This window comes from Micropterus dolomieu, linkage group LG07, assembly GCF_021292245.1.
Source record: "Micropterus dolomieu isolate WLL.071019.BEF.003 ecotype Adirondacks linkage group LG07, ASM2129224v1, whole genome shotgun sequence".
In the NCBI taxonomy this organism is placed as follows: domain Eukaryota; kingdom Metazoa; phylum Chordata; class Actinopteri; order Centrarchiformes; family Centrarchidae; genus Micropterus; species Micropterus dolomieu.
Window position 1 is genome coordinate 19,490,403 of NC_060156.1, and position 14,751 is coordinate 19,505,153.

At 38.2% G+C, this 14,751-nt stretch overlaps 2 protein-coding genes across 2 annotated transcripts; both read right to left on the reverse strand.

Annotated features, from left to right (window-relative positions):
* Positions 1-2,031: 2,031 nt before the first annotated feature.
* Positions 2,032-4,700, reverse strand: gpr18 (G protein-coupled receptor 18). Its single transcript, XM_046054137.1, has 3 exons — positions 4,615-4,700; positions 3,760-3,810; positions 2,032-3,392 (listed from the first exon to the last, which is right to left on the reverse strand). The coding sequence occupies exon 3, from the start codon at positions 3,389-3,391 to the stop codon at positions 2,372-2,374; it is 1,020 nt and encodes a 339-aa protein (XP_045910093.1). The 5' UTR covers position 3,392; positions 3,760-3,810; positions 4,615-4,700; the 3' UTR covers positions 2,032-2,371.
* Positions 4,701-8,768: 4,068 nt separating this feature from the next.
* On the reverse strand, positions 8,769-12,379 carry gpr183a (G protein-coupled receptor 183a; the record flags this gene model as incomplete). The annotated part of the gene is given in 2 exon segments (XM_046053877.1): positions 8,769-10,488; positions 12,125-12,379. A coding segment is annotated over 1 exon segment (1,158 nt). The 3' UTR covers positions 8,769-9,307.
* Between the last annotated feature and the right edge of the window lie 2,372 nt (positions 12,380-14,751).

A 14,751-nucleotide genomic window follows, 5' to 3' on the forward strand; every position in this document is an offset into this window, starting at 1 on the left:
GAGCTCTCGTGTGTTCTGCCGCGCAGAGTGATTCACAAACAAAGTCATTACAACATGTATTCACACATATCAAATAACAAAACAGATGGCCACTGCGCTCGCCGCCTGATTTGTTTTCCACACGAGTGGTAGAAAAAAAAAAGTATTTTGTGTGCACTGTGTTTAATGCTGACTGTTTTTATTCCCAAAGAAGAGCAGCTGGCTGTCGCGCTGTTAGATCAGCTTCTATGAAAGACAATCTTGTTTTCATTAATTTCTCTACAACAAAGGCACTTGTTGGGAAGATTTAGAATTACAGCGGGTAAAGCTTCCGGATAATTCATCACAGGGACTTGACAGGAAACTTAATTGTTTTAAATGCCAGTTGCTGTGAGCAGCGTGGCTGGTTTATCTTTGATGTCTAACAGGTGGGACAGATAGACGATCCTCTGATGTTTCATTTGACCTTTGACCTCTTGGTTATAAATCCATTTGTAGTCCACCGGCCAATAAACCTATCATCGTGTGATGAACTGCAGTTCCCAGAATTCCTTGTGAGATGGAAATCTTGTAGTCTGCCTCCTCTTATTAAATACTGTGTAAATCTAGCCCGTCTATATCCTACAGTCTGGCCACTACTTGACCTATGAACACTGCACAAACCAACCGAGAACCATATGGACTCCAAGTGCAGTTTATCCTTTTACCATTGTATTACCCTAACTTATCTTAGTGAGAAGAATTGAATGGGCTCACATGCCAAAAGTGAGAAAACAATAGAACCAGCATTTCTTTAAGGAACTGCTCAGTATAACATAGTTTATTTAGTTGTGTTTGCAATTGAGAAGCCATACGATAACCATTCAGAGAGAGCTATATTACATGCGGTTACACCACAGGGTGCGTTGACTGTCTAATTGCATGAGACACTACATAGTTACTCAGCGACACTGGCTCACTGTCTAATCTAGTCAAGACTGCGCAAGTGTGACAGACACACTAACTCGATTATTTTGGCAATTGGCAACACCAAATAAATTCTTAGCTCGAGTGATGTTTGTGCAAGAAACCTATCAAAACCGTCTCATTCAAACCTGAGTTCTTTCCTTAATTTAAATTAAAGTATCTTCACAGGGATCGAACTGTCACATATTCAGTGCCTTCTACCTCATCACTTGTCTGTCGTTTGAGGAATAAATTGAGGAAAAATTGCAGGATGCGGTGCTTATACTCGCAGCAGAGACCTGACATAAGTATCCCTGTGCAGAAAAGGTTTTCTCTTTTAAGGTTAAGGTTGCTTTAAATCTAGTAAATCGCCTCGCTGACATCTCTTGAGGATGTTACTGTAAATGCACTTCAAGTGGCTGAATCATTTAACATCTAATCAATATGATTCGTGTTGCACCATAAACACACTTTAGGCTGATTTGAGGTTGGAGCTGTTACCACTGTAGTTAACAGCTTCACTGTGATGAGGTAGAATGGTTATTTCACAAACTGATATATTTGCTTTTATGAAGCCACTTCAATTCATGCAATAAAATGCAGAAACAAAAAAAGCATAAACATCTCTAAAGCAGAGATTCACAAATGTTGCACGAACCACTTTAAAAGTAAAGAAAACACTGTTTTGTGTCTGCTCTGAAAGGTAGAAGGGATCTAGCTGTGCCATGCTGCCATCACCTGGGCAATATATTTACAGCAACTTTTGGGACACTTGTGTTTTAATAATATCCTGTTTCAAGTGGTTGGGCTTAAACTCATACTCCACAAATGTGACAGGGTGAAGTGACACCAGTCAAACATCATTTGCACCTCATGTGCATGCGCTGATGGTCTATTTAAGTCACGGTGTGTCACTGAGTAGCTACAGAAGCGAAGTTACAAATATGATGCAGCGACCAAAGGAAAGCTGCAACCTTCACAAACCCACCATTGTTTCCTGTTGGTTTCCCCCCATGGAGACAGTCAGGTCTTTTATAGTTGTTGGTTGATGTAGCGAGAAGGCTGAGAAGAGTTTCAGTGTTTCATAATAAAGCAAACACTGAGATACTGTGGGCTATGTTTTTAATCATTATGAGCTTTATTTTCGCCTGCAAGTGTTACACCTGAGCTACAAACACTCGTGCTTTGTTTGCCGGAGCAAAGATGCACAAAAAAACATCTCAAGTCTCATGGGTGAGTCAATCAGCTCAGAACACAGATGTTTTTGCCACAACAGCAGCACTCCCATACTGTGAGTGTAAATTACACCTCGGAAATTAATTGCAAGTTTTGATCCTTTTGATAATGAACCATGTACACAGTGATGCATTCAGTGTTACATTGTGCCAAAGCGTGCCCAGTACATGTGTGTGCGTGTGCTGGTTGACATGAAAGTTTGACGGTTGCTTCATATCATTGCGCTGGTCAGGTTGCTCATTGATCGGATGCTGCCTGTGTGTGTGTGCCTGCTCTTCCGTCTCACACTTCGCAGATAGTTCCTGTACAGAATCACGCTGATCACCCTGTCCTGGAACTGCTTGGAGACAATGTAGTATAGAATGATATCTAGCACTGTGCTCATGTTCATCAGGAATGTGGTGAAGACTGCCCAGGTACTAAACCCCCCATCTTTGCCTGTATCCAGCAAACGGAGCACTAAACACACATGGAAAGGCACAAAACACACCAACATTTGGATAATCAGTGTGATGATAATCCGGATGGACTTTTGCTTCACTTTAGGTTTGAGTTTAGAGGTGCGGCCATGGATCAGATTATCCACAATGACAATATAGCAGCCAATCATTATAAATATGGGAACCAGGAAGAAGAAGATGAGTCGCACAAAGTTGACTGGGTTGTCATGGCGCATGTAGATGATGTCTTGCATCTTGATGCAGGTGGTGAAGTTGGAAATTTGATCGGGGTCATGGTCAGAGAAGAGCAGGGGTACAGTGCAGCCCAGAGTCATTACCCACACCCCCAAACTCGCCACCACAGCCTTTGGGACATTCCTCAGCTCTTTACCGTGCTTTGGCTGGACGATGGCCATGTAGCGGTCAGCACTGATCAGAGCAAACAGCCACAGAGCGATGCAGGGGTAGAAGATGGTGAGAGCTGCACTGATTCTGCAGAAAATATCTCCGAAGGGCCAATAGTCCTGGTGGTGGTAAACCATTCTGAAAGGAAGCAGCAGGATGAAGGTGAGATCCACGATGGCCACATTTATCATGTAGACCGTGACAGAGTTCCTCTTCTTGGTGGTGAGGGCAAACACCCATATGGCAGTGAGATTGACTATGACTCCTATGATGAAGACGAAGCAGTAGAAGATCAGGCCTGCCATGCGGTACTCCACCGGTCCCTGCTCCAGCTTTACAGCACCAGACTCCACAGACATGTTGGAGAAGTTTAGATCCAGTTTCATTCTGAAAATTACAGAATACATCAAGATAAGGGTGTGTATTTCCACTGAACAATTTCTTTATCACATTTTTTTGCTCTTTATAGCCCATGTGTTTTCATGATTGAAACCAAAGTCCTCTTAATTCACTCATGTTGAAAGGTCATGTGCTTAGTTCTTAATGAAGAAAAAGGGATATTTTGGCCAATGTGGTGTCTCTCAAGTATGAAATTCATCAATTCTAAGATGACCTAAGTTCTGTAATTCATCAGCTACAAAAATAGTATAGAAAAAGTAAAGACGTGTTTACTGATTGCAATTTTGAATAAAACAGTCTGTTAGATTTCAAGTTTCAAATGATTTTAGGAGCAAGACCTGGTAATCCAACTTACATTTGATCATGATGTAGAAGTAATCCTCACAGGTCCACAAGAGTTTGACATCTAATAAAAAACAAACACATTGTAAGCACATTCTAAATGTGTTTAAGAGAAAAGAAGTGTATGAAAATTAGGTTTCCACTGGAAACACTGGGTTTAATTCTTAATATGTACATAACTGTACATATCAGTTTGCAGAACCAGCTGCTTGATCATTTAAATACTTATTTTTAAAAGCTGTGCAGCTGCACTGCGAAAAAGAAAGGAGGAAGACAAATACACCATGTCTGTCTAGATGTGTCATTCCACAACATAAAATTGCATAAACTAGCAAAAAACACCAACATTTAAATGTAGCCTATCTATATCTCTATATATAGATTTATACATATATATATATATATATATATATACACACACACATATACACATACATACATATATACATACATACATACATATATAACAATGTAGAAACAGAGAATGTAGTCAGAGCAAACAATGTGGAAGTGAAATTTGTATCTCTGAGAAATTGATTCTGTGTCTTAATAGTAAATCATGTGACTTTCATGTTTCACATTTAAGTAATCCTTTTTCCACTCCACTGTACTGTACTGTACTGTACTGTCTTATGTAGACAGTGTGTTGTGAATTGTGTGTGAACATTTAAAAACAGAATACCAGTTAATGTAAAGCTGCAGAATGAAACAAGTAAGTTCAGTGATTTAGATCAGCCTGTCTCAAAACTCTTTGCTTCAAAACACACACACAGCAATAAAACATGTCTGCCAAAATTATTTTCCCCCCACCATCTTAAAGGTCCAACAGATCAGGTAGCGTTTCCTGACAATAAAAGACTGCACTTACCACATAAATGACACAAACATCTTGACAAGCTTGCGCCAACAGGTTTATGAAGTAGCACGGCGATTTATCTGAACACTCATTCAAAACAGGGAAGTGACTACTTTCTCAAAGGGTAATGTGGAGGAATGGTGGCGAGACTGAGCAAAGTGTAAAGCCCCCATCACTTCCTGTGTTGATTGTGAGCTATAGTTTCTGTACTTTAGATTCCTTTACAGTATCTGCGTGGTTGGAACACAAAGGGCTACAGCTTTCCACAGTCTGCAATTACACCCCCTTAAAGAAAATGATGTGCCATTAGAAGTGGGAGTGTGTTTGGCAGCCAGAGAGATGGCAGATTTAGGGCGAGTTATTGATTGGAAAAGTGGGGTCTGTCACAGCACATTAGTTCTCAGGGGAGTAATCCACAGCAGGTTGCTGTGAGAAGCATCTGCTGCTGGAGAGAAGTAATTAAAAACAGGATGTTGAGGCAGTTGCCATATAAACAGGAAATAAGAAGGTGGTAATAGACACTTCACGCTGATGCTGTGAGATGGTTTTACACCACGTCGACTTAATGGATGCAAAGCGCATACCTCAGGTGAAAAGCTCAAGGTCAGTCTGGACCCGGACTGAATACAGATTAATGTGTGTGATTAATGTGTGTGTGAGCTGATAACAACTATGAATTAGGACATTTGGCTCAAAGAACGTTGTGCAATCAAAACTTACCCTGATTTCCTAACTTGTACTTTCCATTCCCATTATATAGCTTAAAATAAAATACAGAGTAAAGCACACTTTCCCACGACTTAACAGTGTTTTCTCCTTTGTGACCTTGGACTGCTTGATGCTGAAATTCTTTTCACGCTTACTACGTTGTTTTTATCACAGTGTTTATATGGAAGCCGCTCATTCAGTTTAATTCTTATTCTTGGGAAATAATTATCTATCAGCTTGTCCTCTCGATGTGTCTTAAAAATCTCATGCCAGATGGTACTCTGTGTTCATTGCAATATGTTGTTATGACAACAGTCTGTGTGATGTTTTCCTCTCTTTGATACTTGTCATGTGGTTGCCTCAGCAAGTCTTCCACTCCATGATACATCCTTGGTCTTTATTATCCACCTGTACAATTAACTATACAAATACGTTTATGCTCTCTTGACAACATTAGGTTCTCTGCCATTATTGTTGAAAATGAAACAGAAAAGGCTCATATAATAAAAGATAAAATCATACTCTTGCTACATTGGTCAATATTTAGATTCTACATATGGCGCCTGTGAAAAGCCCATTTATTTTGCTTTGCCATCACCTCTTTAACCTGTTTTACACCGCCCTCTAGAGGCCAAAAAGAAACGCTACAAAATTGTCAGTCTGTGCCTAATAATTTGTCTTGCAATAATACATTTCTTATTTGTGCAGTAAGTAAGACTAGGCTGTCATGGTATAATGTATTAGATGATATTTTATCTGTGGCAATGAATGCAGAAAATCACTTCAATAAAATGTCTTGTGACATCACAACTACATCTACACACAATTAACTCCAAACTCAGTTAACGCTTTTATAGTACAAAATAACATATAATAGGACATCAGTTTTTTCCACCTGTTTTGTTGCTTTAATTCGAACATTGTTTGTTTTTTTTGAAGAGATAATAAAATACTGTTCTTTGAATAATAATCTGTGTGTGACATGGCTTTCAACCCAAAAAAGTTCCTGCTGAACATTCTTAAAAAGTTCTAGTCCTTCTCCCTCATTGAAAAATCCAGAATCTATGAATTGTTCATTTCAAATGTTGTACAGTTCAAAATCAGACACAAATCTCTCCTACTTCACTGAAAAGTATATTCTCAGTGTATGTGCGCTGGAAGCTTCAAGTTTTCACACCACATTTGTACAAGTTGCCTGTTGAACCATGATTGACCTTCAAACTAGTTGTGGCATCACAAAATCATGCTCGTACATACATGTCTTAAACTTTGAGTGGACAGGAACTTTAAGTCAAAAGAAATGAAGATAAAGTAATTCAAATCAAAACTGCAGAAGTGCTGAACTTGTTCTGTGGACAATACATTCATGCTATTGACATAATCAGATTATTAAAATAATTTAAATGTATCTACTCCTCTGAAATTGCCATGTTTCAGATGGATAAACTCTGATAAGTTACCAGATGTGTTAAGCCCACCCCATTACTGTAATCCCCAAAGAAATCTAGTGATTCAAAAAAGGCAGTAATAAAGCAGAATGCAATTACATGTGTGAAATACAGCAAGGCACATGTTTCATTTGTAAGATTTGTAAGAAGTGTAAAATTAAGTATATGAAGAGGTCAAAATGCAAATAAACATCCAATTATACCCTGTAGTGTTTTATGATTGTCATGACTTGTATATCTTTCACTTTGTTAATTTGCCCAGAACAAACAGAAAGGGATCAAAGGTTTAAAATTGTGTGTGTGTATATATGTGTGTGTGTGTGTCATGGACCAGACCTATAGAAAAATTGTACTTTAGTATTGATACGCTGCTGTTATAGATCTTGTGGTGTACCAGCTCTAGTCACTCTATTGCTGCAACTTTCATGATTACTTTCAGTATCGATAAATCTGCTGACTATCTTTACAATTATTCATTCATTAATTGATTAAATTAATAATTTCAGCTTCAGTTCCCATATTTGTACTATGGTTTTACAGAACCATTGTGCATATGTTTCAACAAGTGCCACATCAACATTTCCTGGAACTGAGTGCTTCTGTTGTTAAGTTCAAACATTTACAAGCAGGAAGTGCTAAACTGTATTTTGTTCACTGAAAGAACATGTTTTGCTCTGTGGTTTCGTTTGAGTCTTGGAAGTGGCTATGCTAGTTGATGAGCTTTGCCATTAACATGGTGAAATAACCCCAGCTGAACTTTTCTCTAGTGCGTTGTCTTGCTTAGCTCTATCTTCATCTTTGTCTTGTTTCTGTGCCACCTGTTGTTGATGCCTTCCGGATGTATGAGTGTGATGATTCATCAAGGAAGGTTGAGATGAATATTGTTTCAAACTGAGTATAAAACTGTTCCAATGATCTCTGTACTACAATTATCAAAAGCAAGCATTTGTCACAGTTTGCTAACATGGTGTTCTGTTTTATGTAAATGTAAATTCCCCCTCAAGCCAAATATAATCTTGCACCTTTCAATAAAAACCAGTCAATATGTAACATTTGTGTGACTTGAACAACCTGAATTTTGTTTTATTCACGTTAAGTACTAATTTAACATCAATAAGAGCATAAATAAAATAAAGCTATCTGTTAGATGATTCTGCAGTCCATGATTTACACCTGTTGCCAAAGTTCACAGACAGTGCAAGAAGCAGTGTGGAATTGTCTTGTAGTTCATCAGACTGTCACGCTAGAGACCAGTTTGCATTCTGACTGATCAGAATGCAAACTGTCGCTTTGCCACTTTAAAGCTGTAACCACATTCTCCACTTTCACTAACCCCCAAACAACATCATACCCAACCATACTTTATTTATAGAAAGCTTTGTAGAAAGAAATTAACAATTGATTTTAGAACAAAGATAATAGTTTTGACTGTAGTGAACTTTAAATATTACATATTTAATTTGGAGGTAAACATATGTGTTATGTTGTAGTGCATTTTCTAACCATGTGTTTTAAGGTTAAGTTAAAGTATTGTTAAATCTGATGATAAAAATAGAAAATGTGACTCATCTCCCAACTCTGAACAATTTTAAAACCAAATGTGTATTTGTTTTATGATCTGAGAAGAATGGAGGACTGAAGAGCAGACTATGATTTGAAGGTATCTGTTAATCACACCAGCAACACTGGTGCATGTTAAAATATATGTTTTCTGATGCATTACAGTCTATGACCCCCACCAGTCAGCCCCCACATCCCTTTACTGTCTAAACGTCTTCTTTAAAGGGCATGAAACTAATCATACAAAACACTAACTAATTATCAATACATTTTCTGCAGTTTTGCATTTAACAATGCAGACTTAAGGACTTTTTTGGTATGTCTTGTTCCAGTAAAAATAGATGTAAACAATGCTGGATTTAAAAGACTTAAAATTTACCTTGCAAATGTTTTATGAGGAGTGAAGTAAACGTGACATGTTTGTTAGATCTCAAGCATACACACAGTGCATTTTTGTGAATAACACTGAATGCAAATGTTACTTTTATTTGTTTACAAGAAAATTCAACAGGGCTCCTTTAAATTAAATGACATCACTGACCACACCCATTTTACCAGGAGAAAACAAATGTGTGGTGCTTTTACAAACAATTAAGGTTAATTCATTCAGCAAGCAGTTGAAATCATGAGTTTACAGTTTGTCAGCTCCTGAAATAGTATAACTATATGCTGAACTGAAACTGAAAAAACAAACAAACCTGAGATTGTGAGCCTGATTTCATTTTGGAATTCTCCCTTAACATTGCAGTTCATAAAAGTAACGATGGGATCAGATGTGAGGTCATTGTTCGGTTGCAAATGCTAAGTCTCAAAAATGTTTTTTCGCATGAGTATGCTGCTTTTAGGAATATAACACTTCACATGCTATAGGTTACATGAACACACATAATGTCAACTTGTAGATGTTCAATAATTTTCAGCACATAAGTTGACTTACAACATGCTCTACTGCATCAGGGCTCAGTCTACGGGCAGAAGACAAGCATGCTTTATGAAAAAGTATCCTCTGTTTCCTCGTGACGCTGAAATCTTCTCTCTGTGAGTCTCTCACTGGCTGTACCTACAGTGGAACTGTTGAGTTGAATCTTGTTGCCATCAATAAAATCCTTGGAGGAGCCTTCAGGTGACGTCCTCACAGCACTGGAGAAGGACATGCTGATCTGTAGCTTCAGCAGCTTCAGAAGTTTCCTCTTGTAGCCTTTACAGGCAAAGAAGTAGATAAAAGGATCCAAACAGGAGTTGAGGTTCATCAGACACACAGTGATATGCAGCGACACCTGAAAGGCTGTGAGATCAGCGCAGTCAGGGTTTGACACCAGCTTGCGGATCATATACTGCAGGATGTCAATGTGATACGGGCTATAGCAGACAACAAACACAAAGGATACGCAGCAGATCACTCCGATGGCCTTGCGGCTCCGGCCAGACTTTTCTGTCAAATGGTTGTTCTTGGCTGAGAAGTGGAGTTTGGTGCACAAGACGGAGTAACACACAAGGATGGTCACCATAGGGATGACATAACCAAGGATGACAGCACCAATCAACATAGTAGCAACATGCTTCACCTTCTCAAACATGGGGTATTCCATACAGGTGATGAAGCCATCAGGTTCCTTGTTGGTCATATCACTGCCCAGGAGGGGGAGGGTCTGTGCCAGGACCAGCAGCCACACACCAACACAAATGAAGCGCACATTACTGACCTTCCTGAGTCGGGCAAAGCGCAGAGGCAGGACTACAGCGATGAATCGATCCACACTGAGGCAGGTCATGAAATTGACCCCGGCGTAGGTATTGACGTAGAAGATGAGGCCTGAGATCTTGCACATAGCCTCACCCAAAGGCCAGTGGAAGCCCTTAGCATAGTACGCAATCCTCACAGGCAGAGAAAGGGTGAAGAGGATGTCAGAAATTACCAGGTTGAGAGAGTACAAGGTGGTGGAGTTGATCTTCTTCATATTGGGACGAATGACGTGGAGGGCGAGGCAGTTACCGAGCAGTCCCACAAAGAACACAATGCTATAGAACAGAGGCATGAGCACCCTGACGTAGTCCCGGTGGGCGTACAGGGTGTCACAGGTAGAATTATTAGAGGCATTGTTGATGGATGAGGACGTCAATGTCACAGGCACAGTGGTGGAACCCATCTTAATATTTTAGGAACCAGCAGCTGCAAAAGGAAAATAAAATGTGTTCATGTTTTGGTTAAACTCAGAAATTTTGATTAAATTGTGCATTTTCATTTCTTATGTTCTTTCTCCTTTGATCAAAAAATCTAATACAAAAAGGTGTGAATCTAAAGGAAACAATAACATGTCTGTTAATAGCAATGAAACACTGTCCATGTTGAAATGAAACCCTGGCACAAGAGCACACGCAGGTTTACAAATCCTTTCAAAAAGGAAGTAAAAGAAGATGGTATTTCTCACTTACTGACAGTTTCATAACAGAAAACCTGACACTTTCTGCCTCTAATGATAGAGATGGTTTATTTGAACTGTCAAGCATTACATTACAAGCATTAATGTATACATTAAAAAATAAAGTGTCAAAAACAAAAAACAAAGTATGGATTTGATGAAGTTCACAATATTTTGAAGGCTCTCACAAATAATTTATGAATGCAATAATGATATTAATTTTATTTGTATTTCTAACTAAACATTTGTTGGGTTTAGAGCGGGTAAACTGATCATCAGAAATTGTCAGGTAATGAGACACTGTTCTGTCGTTTTAGTGGTGTGCAGTGCCACCTTGTGGTTTTTCTTGTGCAAAGCCCAGCAAAGACCAAATTCTTTCTTCACTTTTGCCTCAGTTTCTCTGACCAAGACTTTGCACAATCAAGCCTTTACATTTCTTTTGATCAAGTCACATCTGGTGTCTAGAAGCTGGAAAGCACCTATAATTTTGTAGTTTGACATGTGAAGCTTATTGTTTTAACATCAAAACACATTTTAGATATTTTTGAGTATTTTGAGTTAGGATATACAGTAACTGTCCTCCACAACTATTCGTCCATTTAGTCATGAAAATATATATGACTCATTGGACATAGCAGGGTTTTTTAAAATGCTGTTTGTGCCTAAATGTGACATGAAGGAACTCTTTGAAGAGTAGCACAGCTTTACTATGATTCTAAATGCAGTTGCAACACTTTTACACTTACACTGCATCAAAAATGTGTTGAGAGACAGCCTTGTATATGAGGAAGTTAGCTCCCCCCTGGGCACTCTGCCTTAGGCGTTTGTGGCGTTTGGAAAGTCATATTGTTTGACACAAAATTACAACCGGCTCTAGCTACGCTATCTGATCGAGCACATGGTGCAGTGAAAAAACTAGTTTCCTGAGTTTAACCATTAACATGAATGAAGGGGTATTTGTGGCAAACATGCAACAACGCTATTTTTCAAATACCTTTCTTCTGAAAATTAAGTTATATAAATACATTTAGTCATTTGAAATTAAATATTTATTTTATGTCAAGAATATACTTTAACTTTTCCAATAACAATCAACCTGTTGTAAGAGTGGTTTGCTTCTAATTGTGAGTGTCGTAATTGATTGATTGCTAATTCTGGTATAAATGTGAAATTTTCTCACTTCACTTCTCTCATAGAAAACCAATGCTATTTCACAATCCAGTATTCACTGTGCTTATGATAAAGAGAATATTGTTTGCAAAAACGTGAAGATTTGCCGATTGAAAATGCCATACTGTAGTTTACAACTGTTGTTTTGGAAAGTTTCAGAAGTTTGCAAGTAGCCATGTCGTCAGTAGCCAAATACAGTTTGGAAAGGAAACTTACCTCACAGATGTTCTTCTTGAGATTCACTGAAGTCACATTAATCCAGAAGGCATGACACTTCTTCTGCAAAGTTTATCTCAGTTATAAGAGCTGTCCTGGTGACACTACAACCACGCTGCCCTGAATGAGAACAGCATGACATACAGAAATCAAGATATGTATCTGCTGGCAGTAACCATAGTGACAAAATATCCTGTTGTAACTCTCCCTCGCGCTCTCTTTGTCTCTCTCTGCCTGTGTGTGTGTGTGTGTGTGTGTGTGTGTGTCTGTATCTCTCTCACTTTTGCTAAACCTTTCAAATCTTCTATCTCTCAGCACACACTTTTGAAACACCTACTCAATGCACCCTAATGGGTGTTGAAACTCATGTGACATGTAACTGACGTATGTAATATTTCATTTGGCCTTTCTGATTGATAAAGCTGCGGGGGTTGAGCCATCTGTGACATATTTTGGGAAAAGAAAATCTAGTTAGTAATAGGGTGTACTCTTGGGAGGAAGTGGCTTCATCTGCACAGATGAGCCCACCCAGAGTTGTTTTTATTAGACATTTAGCTTGCTGTATTGGTATAAATACACTTTTCCTAATGCCAAAAGCTGTGATTTATTGTACAATAATAAAAATATTATTCATTCAAAATTCACTCTGTTTCAGTTTCAAAACAATTTCTGTTTAGATTATGCAAATAAGTTACAGCAAAATGAGGAACTTCCCCTTTTCTCCAGACAGACATTTGTTTGTTTTGAGATCAGAAAGACCTTCAGAAAGGGAGCAGCACTTATGACCCATTTTGCGTAATGATTTCTTTTGAAGGACTTAAAAATAATTGATTGAAATAATTGATCTCTGAAGCATTAAGTGACATAGATTTATCAGTACTGATTGAATGTCACCAGTGACTTCCTGACTTTCTTTGGTGCGGGCATCCTGATGCCAGAGTCAAAAACTTCAGCACACAGGCTATGGTTTAAGATGTAGGTGGAGCACCAGCACATTGTAAAAATACAGATACGCTTTGGAGTCAGAGATCAGAGACCATTTTAAATGTAAGATGTGGTCAGTCCTTTATATACTACAAGGCAGAAAAACAAAACAAAGAACATGTGACTCCAATAAAATGTGATTTCTACAAAATGTTTTATTATGTTAAGTTAAACAATAATGAAATTGTAATTGTGTACCCAAAAGTAACCTAAAAGCTCACAGTAATTGATTTGGAAGTTGTTATACATATAGTTGCATCTGGCGCACCAACTGTTATCATGTGGTTTTCACACCTCTGAATCACTCCCACCCATCTGGGGAGTGCTTTCTACTAAAAACGTTTTCAGCTACAGAGCATGCATTATGTTGGCACCTGTATTTTCTTGCACATTTGTTTTTCCAATAAATCAACTGATTTCTCAGAAAAAGTATTATTTACACTTACTACACTGCTAAACAGAAAAATGAATACATGTGCTCAGTTTTGACTTCTTGTTCTTTCCAGCTGAAATCAAGATAATGCAACAGCTCAAAAAATGTATGGGGAATGTAAAGGATTGTGCTGCTTAATGCTGCTGAATACAAATAAAATATGTGTACAAAAATCATATTCTGTTTATTCTGAAGCACAACCTTCCTTTGTTCAAAACAAGTCCGGCAGCGAGGCAGAGGAAGCAGTTTAACTTCCTCATGGCCTTGCCATGTGGGTCTGACTCACTGGGCTTCAGACGGCCGTCTCTCACACATTGCTGACAGACAACACACATGGTATTCTGCCATGGCTATTCACAGAAGACAATGGGGCTGAATACTAAAGAAAAGTCACTTACATCATTTACTTTACACTTTACAACTTTACAATCTATTCTTGTTTTTATTGGGATCTTATTTTAACAAGAAAATATAACCCTATGATTGTAGTCATGATAATGACAATTGTGCAGAAACTGAAGACTGCGAGACATTGGCAGAAGTCTTCCGATCATTTGATACTAATCAGTGTTTTGTACATCCTGTGCATAATAAAGGAAGTTATGAGAGAGAAACTTGAAAGAAGGATATCCTCTTTAGTGATATCTGTTGAAATGTACTACTATTTGCCATGGATGAATGATGCGAGTCTGTGACCAGTTCAGAAGTGCTGTAGTATGTGCTGTAGTATCTCTATAATACACTACTGTTTGTGTTTTTTCAATGTATTTACAGGTTCTCTTATATGGCTATAATTATAATACGCTTATAAATATGTTTGATCACTGTGTGACACCGCTGACCTGAGTCAACAAATCTCAGCAATACTTTTGCTCTGTAGTACCAATATGAAAATATGTGGTTCTAAATGTTAAGCTAATCCTTTAGATTGCAGACTCATCTCCTTAAAATAGAAACAAATACATTAAGATTATGTACCTGCTTCAAGTTTGAAAATAGAACTAGCCTGTACATGTATACCATATTTCACGAATGCAGTTTAACAGCTACTGTATTGACTGTTGGGACCAAACATGGTACATAATTGTGTTTATTGTGTGTATAATACACCATATATTAGTGTGATAGTGGCCTTCTCTACCGTTGTTCTAACACATGGTTAAGATTAGATTGCAAAAGATGTACAGGAAACTTCTGTGGCTGTTCTTCA